The sequence below is a fragment of the Rhinatrema bivittatum genome, unplaced genomic scaffold (genome assembly GCF_901001135.1).
Source record: "Rhinatrema bivittatum unplaced genomic scaffold, aRhiBiv1.1, whole genome shotgun sequence".
Lineage (NCBI taxonomy): Eukaryota > Metazoa > Chordata > Amphibia > Gymnophiona > Rhinatrematidae > Rhinatrema > Rhinatrema bivittatum.
Genome location: NW_021821428.1, coordinates 34,346 through 55,745, shown reverse-complemented (window position 1 = coordinate 55,745; position 21,400 = coordinate 34,346). Strand labels below are relative to the sequence as shown.

At 41.5% G+C, this 21,400-nt stretch overlaps 1 protein-coding gene across 1 annotated transcript in view; it reads right to left on the bottom strand.

Moving 5' to 3' along the window:
- LOC115082659 (interleukin-31 receptor subunit alpha-like) overlaps positions 1-21,084 on the bottom strand; it is a gene marked incomplete at its 3' end in the record, with an annotated part of 36,919 nt that extends 15,835 nt beyond the window's left edge. Inside the window, exons 1-4 of the mRNA XM_029586858.1 lie at positions 21,019-21,084; positions 14,538-14,834; positions 4,935-5,055; positions 2,115-2,272 (exon numbers count right to left, since the gene is read on the bottom strand). Coding sequence (XP_029442718.1) covers positions 2,115-2,272; positions 4,935-5,055; positions 14,538-14,834; positions 21,019-21,073 — 631 coding nt within the window. The remainder of the gene's footprint in view (positions 1-2,114; positions 2,273-4,934; positions 5,056-14,537; positions 14,835-21,018) is intronic.
- Positions 21,085-21,400: the final 316 nt, after the last annotated feature.

Below are 21,400 nucleotides of genomic sequence, written 5' to 3'. Positions count from 1 at the left end.
TAGAGATTCGTCTTTAAATGGCAGCTAACCATTCTTCAGCTTATCTTTCATCTCCCCTCAAATCAGATGCTTTAAGAAACAAACAACTTCGGCAAGATGGAAGAGGAGAAAAAGAGGGAGATCCTAAAAGATTAATTTGTAAACACGCTTTCTTTAGGTTTTGCAATTGTACAATTTAAACAAATTTGGCAATTAATGCATTACTTGGGATTTTGACAATTAACTGCTGCAGGCTTGAATTTTGCATTGAAAACCTGGAATTATAATTTTAAAATAGCACAATCTTAAAACTCAATGTTTTCAATCTGACTTTGGATCTTATATAGGAAAAATACCCAGAGAATGCTACTTGATCTTCCAAGAATTGAGAATGCTATTCAAATAATTCAGACATTGATTCTGAAAAGTCTATCTTGTAAACTGAATTATTTATTTTAATTATTTTGTTACTGAATTTTTTTTCTTTTGCTTAATTATACAACTCTCTGATTTGAACCATTTTCTCTTTTCAGGCAAGTGATGATAGGAATTAATTGTAAAGGAATAGAAAATAAAACTGAGAATATCATAATGCCTCTGTATAGATTCCTGGTACAACCACACCTCCAGTACAGAATACAGTTCTGGTCACCACATCTCAAAAAAGATATAGCGGAACTAGAAAGATACAGTGAAGGACAACAAAAATGATAATCGGGATGGAATAGCTCCCTTATGAAGAAAGGCTTGACAGATTAGCATTCTTCAGCTTTGAGAGGAGACAGAGGCAACATGATAGAAATGTATAAAATTATGAGTGGCGTAAAATGCAGGAATTGGGAATTGCCATTGACCCCTTCAAATAGTACTGCTTTAACCCTTAGTTACTAATCACGTGTTATATTCCAATCACCCCCATCCAGCCTGTGATCATGATTTTACCTAGAGGAGGGGTGTTCTGTTCATGCTCAAGGTTGTGTGAGGTGGGTACATAGTGAGAGAGCAAAGAGAATGCATTATATGTCACCAGGTGCTGTGAAGGAGAATGTAAGAACTACCCAGCACTCTGGTAGAGCACCTAAGTGTTCCTGGAGAGGACTTACACAGAACCTTGTGAAACTCCAGCTGGGAGAACTCACTATTTAAGAGCAGAGCTGTGAGTACTGGGAGATCTGAAGTTCATGTAAACTCAAGAAGTGCAGGTTCTGAAGGACCATGCCATCTGATGGTGGGGAAACGATGGTACTCACCATAACATCTGATAATGTGCAGAGAATGTTTTGAAGTGATCTAAATGCACAATTGAAGACAAATGTCTATGGGAATCGTGCTGTTTTGTGTAGATAAAGCAAGTTGTTTTTGAAAAAACTGTTTGGTCATTGCTTTATTGAGTTACACCAGTCCTATGGCAGCCGTAGGACCCATCATGTAACCCTTCCCATGGAGCATTCATCACTGATAGAACAGTGAAATATCTGCCATCAGCAAAGGAGGGTTATAGTTGTGGCATCCTAGTTCCACTGGGACTAGGGTTTTTCTAAAAAAAAAAACTAACTGGTAGCAGATTTAAAGAAAATTATTTTTCCAGTCAATGCATAATTAAGCTGTGGCATTTGTTTCCAGAGGACGTGATCAAAGCTAGTAATTTAGTTGGGTTTAAAAAATGTTTCAATTTCTGGAGGACAGATACATTAATTATCAGCTAGGTAGGTTTGGGGGAACACAACCTCTTACTGTCACAAGCTAGGAGTGACAGGGAATGGATCTCCCTATTAGAATATGCTGCATACTTCCTAATGATCCAGATTGGCTACTGTCAATTGAGTATGGCATTTCTTATGATGGTGAATGTACTCTATTTTCATTCCCTATTGTATTCTTTGTAGGTTGTGATAATTCTTTTTTTTTACCAATAAACAATATCTAACTATCTTGCTGTACATAAGCTTTTTCAGACTGCACAAGTCCCTTCTTCAAATGTGACACTGGATCTACTTAGAGTACTATGCAGATTTATCCAGTAGCATGTTCCAGAGCAAGAGAAAATAATATTTTCCTAATTAATATAGGGTACTACTGCAGGACCCTAGCAAAGATTATTTAAGATCATTATTAGAAACAGACAATAAAATTACCTAATTTCAGTGTATTCACATAGACCAAATCAGATCGAGCTTCTCCCAAGGCATTTTCAGCAATCACCTCAATCTCATATTCAGAAGTAAAATTAATATTTGGGTAAAGGAAAAAACATGAGCTGTGGCTTGAATGGCAAATTATTTCATCACCAGGTCTGCAAATAAAATAAACAGTGTGTAACTGAATGCAATGACAAGAAACCTTGTCTAACCTGTCAATGTGAATGAAAGGACATTGTTTCCCTGATAACCATTAATGACCAGGTCAAGAGTTCTTAAGAGCTATAAACAGGTCTGGTTTTCTGGGTAACCAAGTTATGCAAATTAACCAGATCTAATGCAATTCTCACTGACAACCCCTGGACTAGGCACAGTGAACTTTATCTTGTGTCTCATGGTACCCTTTCATTACAGAAAGAGATAATTATTTACATTTAATTGTTCAAGTCAGTGTTTTCTTGAATTAATATTTATGGATTCTGAGAAATCACATGACCCAAAGGACAAACATTTGGGAAGGAGGTCAGAATTTCTATTACACAATAGCTTGTCCATTAGGAACAATTTCTATTATACAATAGCTTGTTCATTAGCAAGTCATACAGGAGAAATCTTTCTGAACCTACTGCAGATTAGATAGAGAATGTTGCACAAAGAATACTTCAATATTAGACAACTTAACTATGTGCATGTTTTCAATTATTTCCTTATAAAATGTAGAGCTGTATCATCTGTACTGTCCTTTTAAAATGACATGGAAACAATATTTCTTATAGTTTTGGGTCATTTTCCATTCAAAAGAAGACAAAAAGCATGAGATATTCACAAAATATGCATTATTCAAAAAAATTGTGCATGTGAAAACATTGCACTCATTAAAATAAAGCAAAATGAACAAAAACAAATGACAGATGGAAAAACTAAATAAAACAAAATGAAATGAAAATCAAAACACACAAGGAAGAGACTGTTTTCTCTGCACACCCCTAATTAAATGTTATTCTAAGGATTTTATGCTTGTATACAATGAAAAAGTACATATATTGCCATATATTTGGATCATTAACCAGAATCAGATCTCTATTTAGGATATGATTATACTAGGAACAAAATGTCTGATTGTTTTATACTCTGTCTATATAATCAAGTTATATTATACTAAAAAAAAGGATGAACAGTAGTATCCAACACTGATACTTGAAAGCCACAAATCAATCTGGTTTTCTGGATATTCATAATAAATATGCATAAGACGAGGCAACTGTATGTAAATCTATCTCATACATATTTATTTAAAAAATCCCATAAACCCATCTAGTTGTGACACCCAAGAATTGTAGTTGGATACCCCTTGGTTAACAGGATATCACTGATTCTTGTAAATCATGTGATTTCTTATAAATTGAGCCCAGCAGACAGGATAAAACTTAAGACTAAACTTGTATCTTTTTTTTTCCAAATCAATAGATCAACAGTGAGAGATTTGGTAAAGTTTATATTATCCAAACAGTTATAAATTGTTCAAATAATAAGCTTTTGATATGCATTTAAAGAGCTGGGTATTCGTGCTTTTGTAGTCAGTCACGGTCCCCCGACACGAACCGTGTTTCGTAGACTGCATCGGGAGGAACCAATCTATAAATAAAACTGACAACAGATGAGGACATGCAGCAGGTCCAGGTGAGGGAGAGAATGGTCAATAGGTGTTTCGTTTTTTACAGTTGCTTAATCTGTTAAGTTAGTAGGGGGGAAGGGAGTGGGACGGCTGAGCGATAGCGGCGAGGGGTGACGCCACGACTCTCATGGAGGGTATTCACGAGGGAGGCAGTTGATCAGAAAGGAGAAAGGTTTGGGATGAGGAGGGGCGGGGGGGGACCTCTGAATGGGGTATATTCTGGTATCTGGGATAAGAGTGGGGTTCGGGTGCAGCAAGGGACTGGGCAGACACAAGAGGTGCTCTTGGTACACTCAATACATATTGCTCAGGGGGACCGGGAGAGGAGCAAGGAGAAGGATTGGCCCTATGGGTAGCACAAAAATCATTTCTGCTAATGTAAAAGATCTCTGCTCTCCCACCAAAAGACGAGTGTTCGTTCACGATCTGCAATCGCAGATATATTATTTTGCCAAGAGATGTACCTAACCAAAAGGTATGAGAGACTCTTGCAATCACAGGTATTCCCGCAGGTTTTTTCATGTGGCAGCTACTGCGCATAATAGATACTGCGAGGTGGGGATCCTGTTCTCTAAACTGGTGGTGGTGGTGGATGTGATATTGGTGGTGAGGGACACAGAAGGCAGGTATATCCTATTAAAAGCAAAGATTATTAACAATGTCTTGTATACCCTCCTCAACATATATGCCCCAAATTCGGATCAGGCCTGCTTTTTTGCCAAAGTATCACAAATGATGAGTGAGTGGTCAGAGGGGCACCTTATATTAGGGGGTGACTTTAATTTAACCCGGTATCCATATCTATATAGGGTTTGTACGTTTGTTTTCCTGTCTGCACATGCACTGGAGGCAAGTGGCACATGCTATCTGCTGTCAGCGCACGAGCAGAGTGGCCTCCGGGATGCAGAGAAGCTATGGTTGAGCTGGCATCATCTTGAATGCTGTGGGCAGTGGAGCAAGGGCAAATACCTCTGTTTGCCCTGAAGTAAAGTGGAGGGGAACCGGGGGAGACCTGAATTTTTCCAAAGTTGGCTGGGGGATGAGGTTGAACATTGCTTTAAGTGGGGGAGGGCTTGGGGCAGATGGAGTCAATAGGACAATTTTGGCAAGCTTTTCTAATAATTTATGTATAAGCAGCGTACCTTCTTTTAACAAGGCTGTAGTTTGTCTTAAGATATGTATCTCTTCCTGGCATCCAAGTGCAAGTAAAATTCTTCTGGTCATAGTAAATGCAGGAAATATTTTCTGGCTTTTCTGGTGGGACTGTAAATAAAAAAAAGAAAAACAGTGTAAACAAATGCCACCTAATAATCACAAAATACATTTTTAAATCTGAAGTTTAGAATAGTTTTATTATTTCATGTAATTTTCCCACATAGATATTTCTTCTTTTGTAGTATGTTAACCCTTTGACTGTTGCTACAGTATTAGAGTTCAATCTGTTTAAAAAACTATGGCCATGCAACAGATAATATTTCAATAATTTATCCTAATTATGTATATTTTCATATTGTACACTCTTTACTTTTTCTCTTCAAGCAGTATATGAAATGCAATAAGATGATTTTAGAGGTCAATTTGCCCAATTTAAAGCCAGAAAAGTTGACATGTTGAACAGCTATTTGGGTTGGTTGGGCAAATATTTTAATTGCTATCTTGTGTTGGAAAAAAAATCTACCCTCAGGATGCTGAATAGCAATGAATAGGCTGTTAATAACCATGTGGTGGCATTTGGGACCGACTGGGCTCTAAGCTGCAAAATGTAGGATCAGGCTCATTACAATTTCTATGCACCTCTTAATCCCTTTTTTGGGCATGCAATAACCTTACTCAGGATGAAGAAAGCAGACAGATCATGCTCAACAAATAGCAGAGCAAACTAAGGCTATGAAGCAAGGCAAAGGAAAGAGTGAGGTTAGCCAGCGTCATTTGACATCACTAAGCCAGTGGGGATCATTTCTGCTCGAAAGACCATGGGACCTTGTTGCAAAGGGGAGAACCTAGGGTTAGCACAATCCAAGGGGAAGAGGAGTTTATTGTGCTTTTGTGGGGGAGGGGGGGGAAGATCATTTCACATTCTGTTATGCCTTTCAAAGAAGTCACCTAAGGCAGAGACTAATAATCAGCACAACCTCTTCATGAATGATCAGTGTAAATATACAAAACATAACAAGGGTCAAGGGAGGGGAAGGGATGAGGAATATCCCAGGGAACAACAGGACAGAATAACCACAGCTGGTAATATACCTGTATAACTGACCATGGTAAAACAGTTTAAAGACTAATTTGGGTAATTGCCAGGTTCTTGTGGCCTGGTTTGGCATCTGTTGGAAACAGGATGCTGGGCTTGATGGACCCTTGGTCTGACCCAGCATGGCAATTTCTTATGTTCTTATGTTCTTACTATTTATTAAGGTCTTAGTGCACTTTAGTAAATACTGCATTAACCTGGGTACAATTAGGCACATTATAAGACTAAAAGGCCTTCAGCACAGGACAGCAAGAGTAAGCCAGCGTACAACAGAGAATCACATGTCCCACAAAGGCTCCAGCTGCATACCGCCTACTCCACAAAGAACATCCCCTAAAACTGCTGTACTACTACAGTGTGCTCTGCCTTCCTAGAGATCCCTTTTTGCAGAGCCATGTTTATTTCTACACTACATCTGTCACCATATTAAGAAAGGGAACAATGTGACAGGCACCCTTTCCAAACCTCCCACTCTCTCTACTCTGGAGAAGAACCCTGCATGTCATCTGACACGTAGTTAAGCGTGGCACAAATAAATGATTGGACTTGACTGGAAGCAGAAGAGTAAATCTAACATCTCACTCTTCGTCCCCCTTTTATAAAGGCTATTCATTGTCTGAAAACTGCTTTGTCATGGGAGTACATACATACACTTCCCTAGCAGCGGTGCAGGTCACTTTAAAAGCTGCCATTTCATGCTACACAATAACATAATAATTACAGCAGATAAAGACCAAATGGTCCTTTCAGTCTGCCCAGCAAGTTTCTTATGGTAATAACTGCTGCTCCATGCAGGTTACCCCCATGACTTCTGTTAAGGATGGTAATATTTACATTCAAAACCAAGCAACTGTCAAACCCATAACAAAATTACTGCTAGCAATATTTTCATGGGGTGAGCAGCCTTCTTGACAATGCTGCTAGAGTATGTTTTGCTTTTGGACTTGGCCATAGCAGTCCTGTGCTTTCTCCCTGTATGTCTGCGTATCAGTACCGCAGACTGTAAAAGCCAGGGCCCAGCGTTAACTTTCTCTGAATTCAGTTCCCCTTTCTCTCCCCCACCGTCAAAGCGGAGAGCAATGTTGCCTTCTGTTAAGGGTACTAGCAACTGCCGCTCCATGCAGGCCACCCCCAAGCCTATATGTGTGTAGCAGAAGAGTTTTCTCAATTTCCATTCTCTAGCCAGCAGGAATCCTCTGCGTTTGTCCCTTTGGAATTCCATTACCATTCTTTTCTGACCACCACCTCTTCTGGGAGGGTATTCCATGCATTCACCACCCTTTCTGCTAATGCTCACTGCCTGACTAAACCAAGTCATAACCACAAGCAGGGCCGCCATCAGGGCAGTATTCTTGGGCCTGCAGTATGGGGCCCCAGGATCTACTGCCACATATGGGGGCCCGCAGCCGCCAGGCGGCAGGTGCGCTTGGGGGATGTATTAGTTCATGGCAAAGAGGCCCACTGAGGCTCTCTCCGACAGTCTGTCGCCCAGGGGCCTACTGAAACCTGGAGCCGGCCCTGGGTGCGGGCCCCAGAGAAGGGAGAGAATCAATGCTATGCGTGTCTTTTAGACACACATAGCATTGATTTACAGAGCACCGCAGACAGAGACTCGTCCGCGCGCTCTGTCCTGCCAGCGTTCACTGTCTGACGCGGCTGTGACGTCACCGCCGCGTCAGACAGTATGCGCCGGCAAAGCGCGCGGGCCGTCGCTGTCTGCTTGCTAGCTGGAGGCCGAGGAGCCGCGGAGTCCCCGGAGCGCAAAGGGTAAGTAACAAGTTTGTTTTGCCGGTGCATTATCTATTTATTACTGGGGGGACGTCTGGTGCATTATCTATTTATTACTGGGGGGAGCTGGTGCATTATCTATTTATTACTGGGGGGACGTCTGGTGTATTATCTATTTATTACTGGGGGGCTGGTGCATTATCTATTTATTAGTGTGAACTAGGCCTAACAAGTCAACCGCTGAATGAATGGCCACATGAGGGAGGGTTTACATTGAATTTTCGGCTTCCGTAATCAAGCACATAATGTGTATGATCGGGAAGGCCCAAAGCATAGTAAGACAGTTTTTTATGTGCGAGAAGCACTTTTTTTCTCTTTTCTTGATTAAATGCATTTTTTTATTATAAGCAGCAGCTACTAAAATGATTTTGCAACAGACTTTCTTTGTTATATAGAACACAGTTGGAACACGGCCTTATACATAGTAAGCAGTTTATCATAGACCTTGATTACTAGCAAATGTTCATTATTTGTCTCTAGTAAATTCTGATAACCCCAAAGAATGTACCATCACAAATCTGGCTCTCAAAACGGAAGCAGAAAAGAGAGCGTAAAGAAGAAGAGGAAAAGTTGAAGAAAAAAAAACTCATACAACAGTACTTTCAAAAGCCACAAAGTGACAGGGGAGATGAAGTTCAGGAAATGCAAACAGAAGCTTCTCATGAAACAGTTGAGCCGACTACTTCATCCTGTCAGGTAGCTGCACCTGTGAGCATTTCTTCAGTGATAGAAGAAGAGGCTGAAACATTGTGTAGTATGCCACCATGTGCAGTATCAGAAGACGATGCAGACACACGGTCCTGCACCTCGTCACCGAAAAGACCTGTCATTATAGATGAAGATTCGTCTTCAGACCAAATTGTGACATCCCGTGTTTGTACAGAGGTGGAAGAAGAAACACCTTCCTGCACAAATGCAAGTTCCTACCCTGAGAATGACGATGTTGCCCTAAACACAACTTCAATAGAACAGTCACACGAGGAAGAAATTGACTGGAAAGACCCAGCACTATGGCCAGATGTCCTCAAAGACAAAGAAAGAGAGAAGATTGTCCTTTCTGGACTTTTCAATGTCGAGCAATTAAAGAATATGGCACAATCACTACCTAAAGATGCTGACACTCGTTCTTTCAGTGATTTTCTTCTATATGCCAAGTCATCAAATGGACGTGAGAAGATTTTAAGAGATTGGCTGAGATGGAGTCCAAGCAATAAAGTACTGTATTGTGTAACTTGCATGGCATTTACTAATGACTCTATATGTAAAACAGGAAGCATGCTTAGTAGGAAGGATGGTTTTGATCCATCGAAGCACAAGTGGCATCGGTTGTACATAAAGTTGCCAGAGCATGAACACTCTTCACAGCACAGAAGGAACTACTGGAGGTGGAGAACACTTCAAAATTCTATAGGTGGTCATGGTGTTGACTATGAGATTCAAAGAAATTTGTCGAAGGAAGCCGATAAGTTTATAGCTCTTTTAGAAAGACTTCTGGATGTCACATTGCATCTGGCTTCAAGAAACATGGCGTTCAGAGGAAGTTCTCAAAGAATTGGAGAAATCCATAATGGCAATTTTTTGGGAACTTTGGAAATCTTGGCAAGATATGATAATTTACTGAGAGAGCATTTGGAAAAAGTCAAAGCTAGTCAGGAAAAGGGAAAGAAACTTTCAGCTCATTATCTGTCTTGGGCCACACAAAACAAATTCATTAATATTTGTGGAAAACATGTCCTGAATTCTATATTGTCAGAAAGGAAAGAAGCAATATACTTTTCAATAATATGTGATTCTACACCTGATTCTTCACATACGGCACAGAATGCAATCGTTTTACGATACGTTTACAGAAAGCCCCAAGACGGAAAATGGAACATTCGGGAAAGATTCATTGAATTTTTTGATTTTTTTCAGAAGACTGGAAAAGAAATTGCAGACATGATCATGTTTAGGTTGAATGAACATGCCATTGACCTTAAAGACTGCAGAGGACAGGGATATGACAATGGTGCCAACATGTCTGGCAGAATTAAAGGTGTAAGAGCCAAAATCCAGGAGACATACCCAACAGCTATTTTTTGTCCCTGTGCTGCACATTCTTTAAAACCTTGTGGGAGTGCATGCAGCAGCAAGCTGCCCTGAAATGAAGACCTTTTTTGGAAGTGTTAACAGGTTATATGTTCTGTTCAGTAGCAGCCCTGCAAGATGGAACACATTGATTGAAGAAGATGGAAGGTCCCTGCATGGTTTAAGTGACACTCGGTGGAGTTCAAGAATAGAGGCTGTACGTCCAATTGCGCAGAATCTGCCAAGCATTTTAAAGGCTCTGGAAAAAGTTCTTGCATCCAGAAAACTCACAAATGATGCGCATTCAGATGCCCAAGGTCTATATGACTATTTTTTATCCTTTCGGGCAGTGGTTTTAGCAACATTCTGGGTAAAAGTGCTTACCAGCTTCGAGGAGAGAAACAAAATACTTCAATCAAGGTCTATTTCTATGGAAATTGGTGTCGCTAACATTAAAGCTCTCTCTGAAGAGATGAAACTGCTTCGAGAAAAGTGGCCTGTTTTACTTTCTGAAGCTAAAGCTGTGGCAGATTGCATGGAGATTCCCAAGGAACTACTGAACCCTCAACAATTGCGGCAAATAAAGTCAAGGCATCATGATGCAATAGATCCTGAAGATCATTTTAAAGCTAATGTCTTCCTTGTGGCAATGGACACAATAATTTCTGACCTTCATCAACGCTTCCAGTCTATGGAGGAAGTCTGCAAGCTATTTTCTCCAATCTTAAAAGTGAGAACAATGAGTGAAGAAGATCTGATGGCATCGACTGAGGAATTGATCTCAGCATACCCTGAAGATTTTACATCATCTTTACTCAGTGAGCTGCAACATCTTCGGAAAGTGTACGAAGCTACATTTCCAGAAGACATGGGTCCTTTAGATTTGCTTAACTCAATCTACAAACTAGAGCTTCAAGGAATATTCGGAGAGGTGTGTATTGCTCTTCGGATTTTCACCACCCTCCCACTTTCAGTGGCGGAAGGAGAGAGGGCATTTAGCAAACTTTCATCAATCAAGAACTATCTGCGTTCTACAATGAGTGAACAACGTCTAAACGGCCTGGCAATTCTCTCTATTGAGCATGAGCTTGCCAGACAACTCAGTTACAAAGACTTAATTAAAGATTTTGCAAATCAGAAAGTAAGAAGACTGATTGCTTCATAAACCTGAATTTGCTGTTATTTCCACTATGAGTCGAGATGGACACAATTCAGTACTCACACTGAACTGCTTTATTGGATAGAACCCACTGGATTTCTCAGATACTGTGCATTTATCTAAGTGATTTGAGTTTGTTGACTTGTTTTTATTTTTTTACACCTATGGTGGAGTTTACACATAGGTATAAACATTGTTGCATATACTTTATCCACTGAATGCTTGTGGCCCAGACATTTTGGCTGTATGGGGCCTCAAAATTCCTGATGGCGGCCCTGACCACAAGGGCTGAAGACATCATCACCACCCTTCTTCCTCTCATGGTCATCAATTCATAGATTGGGATTTGTCCTGGATTTTAAGCTCGCTATGGGGCTGATGTAATAAAACCCATGCTAAAATCTGAGTTATATATTAGCATTGATTTTATTGAATGCGTGTGTCAAATCCTATGGTCTGCAGAATGCAGGAAGGTAATTGACATGCAAATAGCCCAGGCGCAATGAAAATGCACTGAACTGAAAGAATGCCCTTTTTTTTTTTTTACTCCTGGTCTATTTCCAATTTAACCCATGCTAAAAAATACAAATGTACAGTCCCCCACCCCAGGTTACTGAACCCCTCCAAGGTATGTCAATGGGCCAAGTAATTCGGGTCTGGTCCGGACCCAGGGTTCCTCTTGAACTTTTGACTGATTTAAAAATAATAATAATTTAGAGGCCCCCCTCCCCAGATTACTGAATCCCTTCCCCCCCCCCCCCCCCCCAGGTCTGGCCTGACAAGCCAAGTGGTCTGGGTCCAAGTCCGGACCCAGGGTCTTCTTGATCTTTGTCTAATCTGGTTAAATTGTTTATTCCATGGTAGGTCCCATAATGTGCTTGTCCGGCTTCAAAACAATGCATGCTGACCTGCCTGTAGCTCCCTCATTTTGCCTCTACAGTTGGCTTTTGTTTCCCATTTTGCCACTCCCCAGCTCAGCTTCACTTATCTCTCACCTATTTATGGCATTCACATATCTCTCAGGGTGTTTACTCTTTATAACTACAATACCCATAAGTCCTATCAGCAAGGCCATGCTACTACTGTACTTACTTGTATCCTTTCCCATTCTGGAGCTCCTTCTGCTGCTCCAGGATAACAAGTGAAGTAAGTCTCTATATGTTTCTGAGACTACATTAACCAAAGGGCTTCTATTTAAAGTTACACTAGTTTCCTTTACTTTCCTACTTCTCTCTGCAATGCTATTACGCTGACAATCCGTTCACTCGGCCTTGCAGGGCCAGCAAAATACCCATTTTGTCACATATGTCAAACCTGCCAATTCTCCTGCATTGAATGTGACTCTCCCACTTTAAAAGATTATCTCACGCTCTTTTGTGCAAAGGCAGGAAACTCATGCCCAATGCAAGAGACTTGGGTAGTTGACAATGTTATCACTATGGGGGAGCAAAGGGTACAATTCAAGTGCCCCCCCCCCCCTTTTAGTGGTTCAATTTAGTGAGGTCCTGCCTCCTGACCCTCACTTTCCCGAGCACCCAGGACTGGCCAGATGGAGAAGCAGTAAAAAATCCATCCTGCTCTACCCTGCACTCTCCAGCAATTGTGCCGACACAGCTAGCACTTACCGCATCCAGCAGGTGGGGTGGAAAATGAGGCAGCGTGTTGCTTGTTCTGGAGGCTCAGTCTGTGTGAGTCCACCCACTCAGCCACAAGCATCCCCACTCCAGGCCGGAAATTCACGCCTCGGACCATGCTACCCCCCTGACTGCAAGCGCTGCCCACCAATCATAGAGAAGAGCGCAGGGAGGAGGCTGTAAAAGAGAACCAATGGGAATCCGAGGACCTTCCCTGTTGTATGAGCCTGGTCAATATAGTGGGCATGCCTGAAGCTGAAAATGCCGTCAAAGTGTGTGCCTATCATTTATTTGTATTATTCTGGGGCAGAGGGGGGGGGGGGGGGGGGGGGGAGTACATGCTGCAGAACAGGAGACTTTTTTCAAACTGGGGTAGCGGGCTGGATCCTATGGCAAAGGCATGAGAGATAGGCAGGCTGGAAGGATGGGGGAGATGGGCCTGTTCTGGCCCATAGGCCATAATTTGCCCACCCCTGCTCTAAACCCCTTGCGACTTGTGCTGCTGTTCACTGGATAGAGAGAGAGAGATTGCTTTGCTGGGATGAACTAGTGAGGAGGAAAGAAGAGGAAGGTAAGGTATCAGCAATAGGATGGCGAGAAAAGGAAGGAAGTAATAGGTGGAGAAGCAAATGAGGGAGAGGTGGGGGAAGAAGAGAAATGACAGAGGTGCAATAGGAGAGATGAGGGAGTAATGGGAAGGAAATAGTGGATAAAGGTGATGGAGGGAGGGATGAGAGAAAGATGAGGGTCAGAAGGAGAAGATGGGGGAAGAGCTGAGGGAGGAGGAGGAGAAAAAAAGATGAGGGAGAGTTGTAGGAGGAATGAAATAGTGAAGAAAGGAGTGATGGAGAAGAAGGAAGGTGTGTGTGAGAGAGAGAAAGGAGCAGGAGAGCTGTGATTCGGCCCTTTCAATAACACCAATAATACACAAGAGGAACACAAAATCCTAAATCCACACATTCTGCTGGCTTTACTAATGCTAGCCAAGGAGTATTTTAGTGCAGGTCTCAGCTAGGCTGAGCTCTTCTGAAGAAAGAAATTAAAAACTGGTGCCTCCTTGGCTGCACTAGTTCCAAGACTCTGGTTATCTGTTTTCTTAGGTGGGCTCTCGACCATCAGCCTGTGGAGTGTTACTCACACTAGAAATCCAATCAGTGCATGAGTTATCTTCTCTGGGAGAGCCATGTGAATATTCTTTTATAGACTGATATGTACCTTTTACAGCAAGCAGAGTCCTCTTCAATAGACCTGAGGCATCAGCAGGCTTTTTGTACTTATCCATCTGGGAAGAATTCAGTGATTTACCTCCAAGAAGTTCCCTTTTTTCTTCTTCATCTGCATATGAACAGGCGGCCATGCCCATCCCCCCCTCCCCCAAATCAACACTGCTGCTTAAGGACATCCGGCTCCCCAGGCCGCAAGCACAGTTCTTGAAATACTGATATGGCAGGGTTTAAGACTTCACTCATCCCATGCAATCCACGGGGGGCCTACTCACACCATGATACCAAGAAACTGCTGAAAGCATCTTCATGAGCTAAAGAAAATGCTGAGTACACCCACCAGTGCTATTGGTCCCTCTGTGGAAATGACAGACATGCCATAAGATGCTGAGCAGACTAAGAATCAAGAGCAAACTTGAAATCTGCCACTTCCTGTTTACTGAGAAAATAACTTTACTCTTGATATTTCCTATATTCTTTGGTTTATTCACATTTTGGCAACAAAGTCTCCCACTTTCGCTTGTCTATTAGAACAGAAAGCATTACCCTTAAGCCACACTGAATACTGAATATTAGTTATCCACTGAAGAATTTCAATGAAATGTTTCTTGGGCGATACTTACAGCCTGATGTAAGCTCAGTCTGCTGCAGGAGCTGGGGGTGTTTTAGAGCACGGATGTAGCACCTCACGTGGCGTCTCTGTGCAGTGAAGTTGCGGATGGTTACATGGGAAACTGTCTCATTCACGATACTGTAATATTCCTCGGGAATCAAGTCCTCATCCAGTTTCCAGTAGATGTGACTTGCATTGGCATAGGACAACTCATTTTTGCCCAAAACACAAGCCAAAGTTAAGCTTGATCCTCGCAGAATTACTGGATGCTGAGGAATAATCTGAGAATATCCCTGGTAATTTCTTTCTGGAAATAAGTAAGCAAAAAAAAAAAAAATCAAACAAGCATTTAAAAATATACACTCTATAGTACAGTGGAATCATGCAAGAGTTATTGCTATGTATTTGCATGTGTACCTACTTACTACTAATCTACTTTTCGTGTTTGTGTCCACTTTTATTTATAAAAAGTTAAGAGTACTGTAGAGAGGTGAGGTGAAGGGGCTGCACTACAGGAGCTAAATCAAGAAGTGGGAATGAAGGAAGAAGCTATGGCACTGTTCTCAGCTCAGCTAAAAGATGAACACAGCCCATGGAACTGAACTCTGCACTTTTCTTTCTATCAACAACAAAGAAACATTAAATCCCCAATTTCCTGCGGCAGCTCAAGGGAAAATGCACTGGCAAGAGTTAGACAATTCTGTGCATAGGTGTGCATTTAATATACAGTATAACACTATTTTACATTATAAAAATAATGTTTCCAAACTCGTGTGTGTCTGGATATTTCATTTTGTTCTTAATTGGTTTTCTTTCAATCCTTTCTCTATTTAAGGTTTTTACCTTTTTTTTTGTTTACTTTTCATTCTCATTTTTCTCCCCCACTTCCTTCCCTTCTCTTATCACAGCCTGTCTACTTCCTGTTGCCCCCCTCCTATCCTTCTCCCTTTTCCCCAGACTCTTCTTTCTTCCTTCCTGCAATATTCCCTCTCTTTCCCGGTTCAACACCATACCTTTCTTATCATGCCTTGTCCCCTATTCTATCCCCAATTTTCTCACTACCCAACCTCTCATTCCTTTCACCCTCTTTCCTGCTTCTCCCAGTCCAATCCAATCTCTCATCCTTACCCCCCCCCCCCCCCCCCCCAATTCCCCAGTCTTACCTCTCCTCTTCCATCCTACCATGCCAAATCCTCTGGCTGACAAAGGAGGAAAGCACGCTGTATCTGCTGCCTCCTGCTACCCAGTCTGAACACAGGGCACCCTGCCTATTTACAGTGTCTTATGCAGTTCAAACAATTCCTAGACCAAGTGGCAGCAGGAGACAGATGCAGCATGAAACACTGCTCTCCTCCTGCTGACTGACAGGCCGATGCAGCAATCTGAGCACGAAAACACTGTGCACTGGATTTCAGCACAGTTTTAACACTAGGATTCATTTCTTTTAAAATTCCCGATGCAGCAAGCTAATGATATGCTAATGCATCAGGAGTTTAAAAAAAACAAAAACTGGTTGCCTTTAAAAAAGTGTGTTTGACACAGGTTGAATGCATATTTTAACTCAGGAAAGGGAGGGACATATGAACATAAGAAAATGCCATACTGGGTCAGACCAAGGGTCCATCAAGCCCATCATCCTGTTTCCAACAGTGGCCAAACTAGGCCATAAGAACCTGGCAATTACCCAGGGAGCAGTCGCTGATGGCAGATCGTGCAATGGCAGCTGCCGCCACTTAAGCGGAGAAGTTCTTATCTGCAAAGTGGTATGTGACCATTTTTTTTAAATTACATAAGAACATGCCATACTGGGTCAGACCAAGGGTCCATCAAGCCCAGCATCCTGTTTCCAACAGTGGCCAATCCAGGCCATAAGAACCTGGCAAGTGCCCAAAAACTAAGTCTATCCCAATCTACTGTTGCTAGTAATAGCAGTGGCTATTTTCTAAGTCAACTTAATTAATAGCAGGTAATGGACTTTTCCTCCAAGAACTTCTCCAATCCTTTTTTAAACCCGGTTACACTAACTGCACTAACCACATCCTCTGGCAACAAATTCCAGAGCTTAATTTTTTCAGTAATTTTTAATGGGTTTTAAATGCCAGCACAGTAACACTGGAAGCTTAACTCCATCTCTGACCCTGGAGTTGTTTCCAGCGCTAAGAAAATCCTGGCCCAGCCAATGCACCTCTGCATTGAGGAGTAATGCTTAATGCCCTCATTTGCATGGGATTTCCATGCGCTAAGTAATACATCCATTTTAGAATGCTCATTTTGGGAGCGTAAAACTTCTTGCGCATCGGCAGTAAAGTTTACGCTCACAAAATGAGCATTCAAATGCAGGCAAAGCTGTGCGTTTGTCAGAACACACCTTTCTGCATTGGCATGAGAGAGGGGGGATCAGAAGCAGTGCAGATGTGGGGAGAGAACTCCCATATGTGTACCCCCAGAGGTGCTTCAATCTGGCTCTTTCCTTCTCAACCAGCTGGTTTCCTGTGATGCGGCAGGGATTGCCAAATCCTGTGCCACAGTCCAGATTCTTGCATTCCTTGCCTTAGCATCAGGGAAAACCTGACGCTGAATATGCAGGAAACACGCTGAGAAGAATATGGAGAGAAATAATGACTTTATCCAGGGCACCTCTGCACAGCTGTGCACTTTACATATAGTACAGATGTACTACCAAACACCTCTGGTTCACATAAGAAGTTGCTATACAGGGACCATCAAGCCCAGCATTCTGTTTCCAATCCAGGTTACAAGTACCTGGCAAGTACCCAAACATTAAATAGATCCCATGCTGGGAATAAGCCCTAAAGAACGAATTTTAAAAGCCCTATGCATGGCAAATCCGGGAGATACGCAAATGCCTGGGACATGAGCAGGCCACACGGATTTTAAGAGGCCTGCAGCCACGCACGTATCTCCTAGTGTGCACATTGGAAAGAATTTCGCAAAAAAGGGCAAGCCAGAGATGGGCATGGGCAGGCCAGGACAGCACCATTAAGTCTGAGTCATGCACAAGTGCATGCCAGGATCCGACGACCACATAGGTTGCTGCTGCTATGGACTGAGGGTAAGTAGTAAAATAAAAAAATCTAGGGTAGTCTGCGGGGTTTTAGGGGTTGGGGCTAGTAGGGTAAAAAGGAGGCAGATTAGGTAGGGAGTTTACAAAAGACGAACTGGGAGGGAAGACGGAAATAGACCCTGTGTCGCCGCGCATATCTACTAAAATCCCCCCGCATGAGACAGCATTCACACGCCAATATAAAATCGTGCGCATGGGTAGCGGATTTTATAACATGTGTGCGTCTCTGTGCACGTTATAAAATTGGCACATCCATGTGTTCCCGTGCATGACTCTTAAAATCTACCTTTTAGTCAGCTTGATTAATGGCAGTTTATGGACTTCTCCAGAAACCTATCCAAACCTTTTTTAAATCCAGCTACACTAACTGCCTTAACTACATCCTCTGGAAATGAATTCCACAGCTTAATTGTGCATTGAGTCAAAAATAACTTTCTCCAATTTGTTTTAAATGTGCTACCTGCTAACTTCAAGGAGTGCCCCCTAGTCCTTTTATTATCTGAAAGAGTAAAAAACCAATTTGCATTTACCTGTTAAAGTCCTTTCATTATTTTATTAGCAGTCTTTTCTCCAAGCTGAACAACCCTAACCTCTTTAGCCTTTCCTCATATGGGAGCCGTTCTATGCCCTTCATCATTTTGGTCACCCTTCTCTGAACCTTCTCCACTGACCAGAATTGCACATAGTATTCAAGGGCTGGTCTCATCATGGAGCAATACAGTGCCATTATGATATTTTCTGTTTTAGTCACCATTCCTTTCCTAATAATTCCTAACATTCTGTTTGCTTTTTGACTGTTTGCTTTTTGAGCCGACGATTTTAAAGTATTATCCAGTATGATGCCTAGATCTTTTTCCTGGGTGGTAGCTCCTAATATGGAACCTAACATCGTCTAACTACAGCAAGGATTATTTTTCCCTATATGCAACACCTTGCACTTGTCCACATTAAATTTAATCTGCCATTTGGATGCCCAATCTTCCAGTCTTTCAAGATCATCCTGCAATTTATCACAATCCGCTTGTGATTTAACTACTCTGAATAATTTTGTGTCATCGGCTAATTTGATCACCTCACTCGTCGTATTCCTTTCCAGATCATTTATAAATATATTAAAAAGCTCTGCTCCAAGTACAGATCGCTGAGGCACACCACTGTTTTCCTTTTTCCATTGAGAAAACAGACCTTTAAATCCTACTCTCTGTTGTCTGTCTTTTAACCAGTTTACAATCCACAAAAGGACATTGCCTCCTATCCCATGAAATTTTATTTTTCTTAGAAGCCTCTCATGAGGGACTTTGTCAAACTCCTTCTGAAAATCTAAATACACTACATCTACTTGCTCACCTCTGAGTTGCATGTAATGTAATGGGAGCAATCGGTTCCTTGTATTGCCAGAATCCCCTTACAAACTTCATGCAGTATATAGTAAGTTAACAGCAGCACTCCCAGCCCTTTTGCTTCTTTAGACTATTGCAACTTTTTTCACAGAGCTGGCTGGACGCAGTACAGCTGTGGCAAAGATAAGGTACAGATACAAAGTCTTCATTTGATTCCTAATTTCTAACATAAATTTCTTCTGCTACTGAGTTCTTATCCTCTGCTTCAAGATTCTTCATCTTCCTGCTCTTCCTTCATTCCCACTTACTTAGGTTCATCTTTCTGTTCTCAGTGTTCTGGTCTTTACTCCCCACTCCTAAATTCAGGTTGTCTCTTACATACCAAATGTTATTACTAATTCTTATTGGAACTGATCTGCTAATTAGCTAAATCTAAAGCTAATTAGTACAGAGCACATCAGCAGGGTTTGTTGTTTTTTTGTCAAAGACTATGGGACTTTCCATCATTCACAGAAATGTCACCATGGCAGGAGGGTCAAACCAAAAGCAAGAAACATTGTTTATGTTGACTGAAGGTTTCTTTTTTTGTTCAGTTTATTTCTCTTCTGTGTCCTGCCTTTAATTCTGGTAATCCTATCGTTCCTTCAGGATTATAAACAGACCAGAAGATCCAGGCTTAGAAAGCAGATATACTGTACCTGAGCTCTAATTTAATAAAGGACCTACAAGAACATTTCACTGTAAACTGGGCTCCAAATTGCAAAATATCCTCTCAGATGTGTAAAACACTTTTCATGCTTCAATTGTGTAAGAGTAACTTCTGGAAAATGTTTTACCTAAGATCACAGAAAAGGAATATCATTTCTATATGAGCTATTTTTATACCAAACTGTGGTTCGAAGTTAATAGAAAACGAAGTACACTTCCCCTCAACATGATTGTCTAAACTTTCTAATTCTTCTATCAACTCCAGATCTTCGCCAATTGCTTGATGTTTACCAGCATTCTGCATAGATTTCAGCCTATTAGTTGCAATGTAAACGAGTATGATGTTTGCATACTAATGCCGGTATATAAAAGCTTTAAATAAATAAATAAATAAACTATTGTATATCCAGATAATAGAGGCAGGGATATTTTCTTTGAAATAGAAAGCACTTCCAGACATATTGCTTCGAAGACAACTTGAGAAATCCCCTTCAGCATAGGGAAATGAATGCATCTCAAGTTGTTATTCTTAGCATTATTCTGAAAAATATCTGCTCTTCTTTGTAAAGCTAAGTTATCCTAAACCCTATGAGTAATTAATGCCTCAAAAGTGATAGCCTTATCCTCAAGAAGTGAAATTCTCTTAGTTTATTCCTTAAAATTTGCATCCTGTTCATAAATACTTACTTCCAGCTTTTCTACAAGCAATTCTACTCTGTCTACTTTTCCTAAAACAACAATCCTCATTTTATATAGGACATAAAACTAACAGATTTCTTCCAAAGTAATTATTGTGGGGAACCAGTAATTCCTGCAGCTGCATCAGCCAAAAAATCCTTAAGTATTATCCACAGTGGTCTCCAGTTTCAACATAGCCCCTGCTCCATTTGACTCCTAAAAGGATAAAGAGTTCTCCTCCATCTCAAAGTAACAACCAGTCCAGCCTGTATTTTGCTCTTTGAACTAGCAACACCACTCCATGCAACCACGAGGATGTCCTCATATCCAGCACAGACACCACCAAGAGAGGTCTGATCCATTGCCACTTTGGGTCCATGTGGAGGCAGCAGCAGCATAAGGAGGGCAATGCTGCCAGACCATGTGGGGAACCCAGCAAGGGACCTGCCACGCTTACCCTTGCTAATGAAGCATAGCTGTTTGTTGGTCCTGCAGAGTCTCCCAACACTGTTTCAAAATAGTAAGTATGGACTTTCCCCTTCCTATTGACCATACACAAACGTGGGTGACTGGCAGTCAAACACAGAAGTAACGCCATTGTTTAAAAACATATAATAATAAATTCAGGAGAACATTCAAGGGCAAGCCAGTTCATAACACAAAAATGCATTTCATCTTACCTTCTGAACGGCTTCCGCAAACTACAATCAACATCCAAAGGACACAGATCCTCATTTTGGCTCCCAGTCACTAAAAGAAATGCATATACAATTTAAATGTCTTCTTTACATTACTCCCTTGGTGTTGTCAGCACTGATTTAGTAGTCATGGAATCAGTTTATCAGCACGAGCGCCATAAGTACAAATTTCAGAAACAGAAATGTAACTCCTGGGCTAGAATTCCCCAATTGGGTACCAGGAACTACACCTCAAACACAGTTTTAGATATTAAAGTCCTTTTCGGATGTTTGTTTAATCTGAATGTCCAGAATTCCCTAACCAGGGGAGGGGGATTACTCTTCTAGGCCCCGGGCATTACTTAGTTCTCAATTAAACATGAAA